Below are 5,910 nucleotides of genomic sequence, written 5' to 3' on the forward strand. Positions count from 1 at the left end.
TAAATTTCCATGTAATGGCAGACAAGCTTCTTCTATCAGCTAATTAACAAGGGTCTACCGTCTTTTAGGAGCAATGTGAAAAAATAATCACAAAACTAAAGGTAAGATTTTTTTTTACAAGAATCAAAATCACAGTATACAAAGGCCCCAACAAAGTCATGAAGGTAATGGAAGTGTCAAAAGCATCAGTCCTCCACCAATACAAAATCATATAAACTACATATCATAGAAAAAGGAAAGCCCTGCATCCATTGCAGTTTGCAAGGGACTAAAAAAACATAGATTAACTGTTTTGTAGTTGAAAAAAGGAGGAAAATCATAGAAAAGTTGACAATATTCCTGCTCTTGTTTTGAACATTGTTAAAGGAAGGTTGAATGGATAAGACAACCTATTTTACAGTCTACACTATCCAGAAAATTTTGAATAGGGAAAGTGTTCAGAACAATGCTGCCCCTTATTTCATCCAAAGTCCAAACAGAAACAGGCCTGGATTAACTTTTTTATCTGAGGAAAAACAATTACCAGATGAAGTGGATTCATCAACAGACCATCTTTTACTGTTCTCCAGCAAACTCTCTTCTTCAAAATTTTCACGCCCCTCCAACAGGATACCAAGGTAGGTAAAAAGATTGCTTTGGATCACCAACTTGATATTTTGGAGCTCATTTTCGGAGAAAGGAACATTATATAGAATCTTGGCCTGAGAAAAATGATTCAGTTCTTAGTGTCACACAATGTCAAGGTTCTAATTAAAAACAAAGAGTAATTCAGACCTGCACTCAAATATTCACCACAAGAGGAAAAAAAACTCCAAACTTCGACAACTTATAACTTATATCAAGAAGAAATTTATAAGATACAGATTAAGCACTCAAGACTAATGTGACTGATAAGAATCCACAACTGAAGTTCTTATGCGCCAACATTGAAATTACACACAAGAACACACTCATAAATTAAGCATTTCTACTAATAAGGCTCAAGTCTGCTGGACAACTCCATATTTAGTTCTCCTATATCCAAAACTATATTGATAGGATAGGACATAACATAACCCATATTATGACACGAGAAGTAAATTTAAGAGCTGAAATTTGTGGAGAGGATGCAATACCATCATCTGCACTTTCACAGCTATGAACATGATCTATAAATGAGTTATGGAGAGGTGAAAGTTAGAAAAAGAATTGAGCTATCCTTCAGCATTTAAAATAACAGCATACGTCATTTAATTTACTGGTATCACATGTTCTTTGCTAGATCATTAAGCATGCATGCATACCAATACAAGTGCATGAAAAAAAAAATTTGAGTTATGTCAAGGAGTATCCTACCTGTTTGAATATAGTACATGCTCCAGAATTGACAGAACCAACAAGTAGAAATTTGTGAAGTGTTTTATGTTGAATGTTGTCTTCATTAACTTTATTCGCTATTTCGCCTTCCCGAGAAGGAGACAGAGACTTTGAAGGAACTGGCAGAGACAGAATTGCACAAGCCAACTTTGCTCGATTCTGCAAAAGGGAAACCCATAATAATTGATGACACGTTTTAATACTCCTGTATCACATACTACACCCATTACAATTAAAAACTCATCCACTCGCTTAAGTCCATGTATTTCTAATTTTAGTAAGTATGGTAATGTACTATATAGAGGGCGAGAGGAGCGATAAGGTTGTTCCTTGTGACCGAAAGGTCACAGATTTGAGTATGGGAAACTGTTTCTTTGCAAAAATACAAAGATAAGACTGCATATAATCAACCGTAACTCCTACCCTCGCAAGTTGGGAAGTCTTATGCACCGTGGTTAGTCCTTCGACTAGCAAGTGTGGGGTGTAGGAAATCCTTGTACGCAGCCTTACCCTTACATAATTGCAAAGAGACTGTTTCCTGAATTTGAACCTATGACCTTTCAGTCATGAAGGAACTGTTTTACCACTGCTCCGATTCGCCCCCACTATAGGAGTACTAAAAATTAATGGAATCTCAACAATGATCACCTTATCCCATATACGCCCCCTGTCATTCTTCTGTCCCTCCTCCTGGCATGACCCATCAGCATTCACCCAAAAGTTGAGAGTTCCTACACACGGCACTCCTGCCAGCTGCAACAAACAATGTAATGTAACATTTAATACAAAACCATTTGCAATAAAATATGACAGTGTTCATAGCTCAACAACCTTCAGTATCCACAGCTCTTTCTTTGTAATCTCGCGACCATTTATGGTCACTTTTGTGTTTCCATTGCTTGCATTTTCCTTCAACCGACCCCCAACATCCAATTGGGGGGTTATGATTTCACAAGGAGGTTGACCTTCCTGTATAATCAAGCAAAACAGCAGATTAGAGCTTCATTCTGAAAAACACATTAAATGAGGTGAAAGATTCATGAATGAGATTTTTATGTGAAATTATCATTGAAGGCTCATTCCCCAATTTTCCAGCCTCATTGTATAAGGCATGTAGAAAGGGACCCTGGGCACAACAGTTGTCGCCACCATGTGACAAGAGAACTCGTCACCACTTAGTCACTAATACTATGTAAAAAATCAATTCAACCTAAAAGATTAAGCCAGTTATATTAATAGTTTTATATTTCTCTAATATTGTAGCATGTGGTAGCTCCATTGTCTAAGACATGCTAAACTAATCCTAGAGGTGTGTCCATGGAGAGGTTGAGATTAAATAGATAATAATAAGTACTTGCTGAGGTTAATTTTTCACCTTTCCCCAAAATCCAGATGATTTATCATACCAATAGGATCCGGGTTGTAGTTGCTTTGGTGGGTTTGGACAGTTGAGGAGCAACATGAGCTGTTTCCTATTAAGAGGTTCCAAGTTCACATGAACAAACTCTGGTGGTATTTGATTTGCTTCACAAGACCTCTCATCTTGCATGATTTGAGCCACCAAGAACTCAGACAGCAACTTCTTGAGCATCCGAGAACATTTCCCAAGCTTCCACCGCTTGTTCTCATCAATTCTGTATCCAATGCAAGTAACACATTTTCTTCCCTGTGGCATGGACCCCATTGCCCTTATGACACAGCTGCGGCAATACTTTGCACCACAAACAATGCAAACCTCCTTCTCAGTGAGACGATTCCCTTTAAGGCACAGATAGCAAGAACCTTTCTTCCCAGGTCTCACAGCTTGTGGCTTCTCAGGGACACTTCCCACTTGAGAATCACCAAACTCCTCATTATCTGTATCTACCATGTAACTTGACTCAGGATCAAGAAAGGTCACAGCAGAAAGACGCTTGACATGTTTTGGGCTTGGAGTTTCACTCTTATGTTCATTTTCTCTGAGAGAACAAATCTCTGAAGAACCAGAAAGAGAACTTGAACTTGAACCTGATTCTGTGGTGTCAGAATTACTGTGAAACCCTCTGCCATCTCTATCATCACCAACAACCCCAGGTGCTTCCAAAGTGCCTGTACTCTTATGCAAATCAAAAGCAGTGTTTGATGATCCAAGTGGACCAGTATCCAAATTTGAAGACACAACAGAATCCTTGTGATTCTTTTTGTGATGAGTTTTGGAAAGAGGTTGGATAACTGGCACAGAGAAATCATGAGACTGAGAAGGAGCTAGAGTTGCAACTGGGATTTGGTCAATTTCAAAAGCAGAAACTTCAGGGATGGAGTAACTGAGAGGAGGGCCAGTGTACACCATTGCAAGGGAGTTCTCATAGCTGCTTATGCTATCTTCGATTTCCACAGGAACAAAAGGCGCTGAAGGCTTCAATTTCCTTAGAAGAGAAGCAATTTTCCGCTGTCCAAAATCAATGCCAACCCAAAAATAGAACTCACCAACCCATCTCAAAAGAACCAGTTTTGGGAAAACCCATGAAGCAAAAAATGCAATATCAGCACCCCATGAATGGAAAACCAGGAAACCAAGAGTAAAAAACTTGGCAAGAGAGAGAGAGGATTTTTCCTGTGAGAGAGAAAGAGAGAAGAGAAGAGAAGCAAAGATGGAAGAAGAATGGTTGAATTGAATAGGAAAAGCAGTGAGGAGTGAGAAGTAAACAAGTTGACCGAAATAGAAGAGTGAGAGGAAGTTTAAGGCATCGGTAGTGGACGGGTTCCAAACGTTTCAATGGAAATTACTAGGAAAATGAAGGAAAGGGGCCATGAACTAGAATGTTTCAAATCAACGTGTATTTGACTATCCAGCATAAGTGAAAATGAAAAGGTTTGATTGAATTCTTTATATATTATTTTCCAGAAGGGTTTAAATATCATTGCTATCAAATAATGTGATTATTAATGATATTATCATATTTTAATCGTTGATTTTTATTAATTAACGGTTATTATTTATTACGAATTAATAATTAATTAACAAATTTGATATGTAGAAATAATAATCATTAATAGGCAAAAATTAACAGTTAAGATATGATAGTGATATTGGTAGTAACATTATTTGATAGTAATAATATCTTATCCATTATTCCTAATTAGGGGTGAAATTGGGCCGAGCCAGCTACGGCTCGACCTACGTCAGGTCAGACCTGACCTAGTATATTTCGTAAATTAAGCCGGACTTAGGCTTTGAAAAAGCTTGTTTAATAAAAAGGTCGTAGGCTCTCTTTCATAAGGTCTGGCCTATAAGCCTACAGACCGGCTTATATTATACTATTTATTTTAAATAAAATAAAATAGAATAAGTATACCTTGAAGAAAAAATAAAAAATATAAATTAATCAATTGAAAATATTTAAATTTAATTATATTCTATTATATTTTAATTGAAATCTGACTTTATTTTTTTATGTAGGAGAAACCGACATTTCAACATATTAGATTGTGTATATGAATATATTAAAAGGTTTTTGGGAGAGGTTATACTTACTACAAACATCATGATGTATTTGTTGGATTCATGTAGTTATTTTAATTTACATAGTATGGATTTGTTTGTTAGATCTAATGAAATATATGTTATTTAGTGTAAGCATTTTATTTTTTGAAAGTGACTTAAATGCAGGTTGTATGAGTTTTGTTGTGATTCATGATTCTGTTTGGACGTTGAAATTATGATTTTTGTATTAGCAATAGAATTTGAGTATTTTGTAAAGTTGATACATGATTCTCTTTGGAAGTTAAAAATTATAACAGGCTAATGGGCTAGGTCAGGCCATTTGTTTTCTTATAGACGAGTCAAGTCAGGCTAATAGTTAGACTCGTACTAGGTTTGGGCCAAGCCAAATTGAAATTTTTTGACGTAGGCTTGGACTTTTCGAACAAAGCTTGGCTCAGTCCAGCTCAACCCAGTTTCACCCTTATTCCTAATATAACTCGTACTCTGAATTAGTTTTATAATGAGTTTAAAGAGTCAAAACTTATGTGAAAATACCGGAGAAAACCAAATTGCCATCACCTTAACTTAAAAAATAAAAAAATAACTATTCAGCTACTTGAGGAGTCATTTGCTGCGTCACTCTCTTCCATAGTGTGTCACCGTTTTGTTTCTTTTTCTTTCTATATTGAATTGTGTTGTCACTCACATGTTATTTATGTGATAATTATGACGTATATGTTTTTGTTTCTTTGATTTTGTTTTCTATTTATTTTTATCATTTTGTTTCACAGTTTAGGTTGACAAGGTTTATAAATTAGTCATACTATATGTATTGGTCATACATATACTATATTTATTAGTCATACTATATTTAAAGCATGTTTGGATCTTCTTATTTTTAAGCTAGAAGCTACTTATAAGCTAAAGCTAAAAAAAAGAGCTTAAAAAAATAAGCTAAAAACTGTTTGAAAATTACATAAAAATTTTAGCTTAAAAATTATTTAAAAGCACATATTTCAAGAAAATTATCTCTCTCTCTATCTTTATCACTCTTCATTTTTTTTAAAAAAAGCACACAATTCAAGAAAAAC

General features: G+C 35.4%; 1 protein-coding gene across 1 annotated transcript; it reads right to left on the reverse strand.

Moving 5' to 3' along the window:
- Positions 1-523: 523 nt before the first annotated feature.
- LOC133312569 (extra-large guanine nucleotide-binding protein 1-like) lies at positions 524-5,395 on the reverse strand (the record flags this gene model as incomplete). Its single annotated transcript, XM_061513794.1, has 6 exons — positions 5,375-5,395; positions 2,732-3,949; positions 2,188-2,325; positions 2,005-2,109; positions 1,336-1,515; positions 524-701 (listed from the first exon to the last, which is right to left on the reverse strand). Coding segments are annotated over exons 1-6 (1,840 nt in total), but the record flags the coding sequence as incomplete, so codon positions are not given.
- Positions 5,396-5,910: the final 515 nt, after the last annotated feature.

Source organism: Gastrolobium bilobum, unplaced genomic scaffold, assembly GCF_033153095.1.
Source record: "Gastrolobium bilobum isolate Gb01-03AN ecotype WA unplaced genomic scaffold, APGP_CSIRO_Gbil_v1 utg478760, whole genome shotgun sequence".
Lineage (NCBI taxonomy): Eukaryota > Viridiplantae > Streptophyta > Magnoliopsida > Fabales > Fabaceae > Gastrolobium > Gastrolobium bilobum.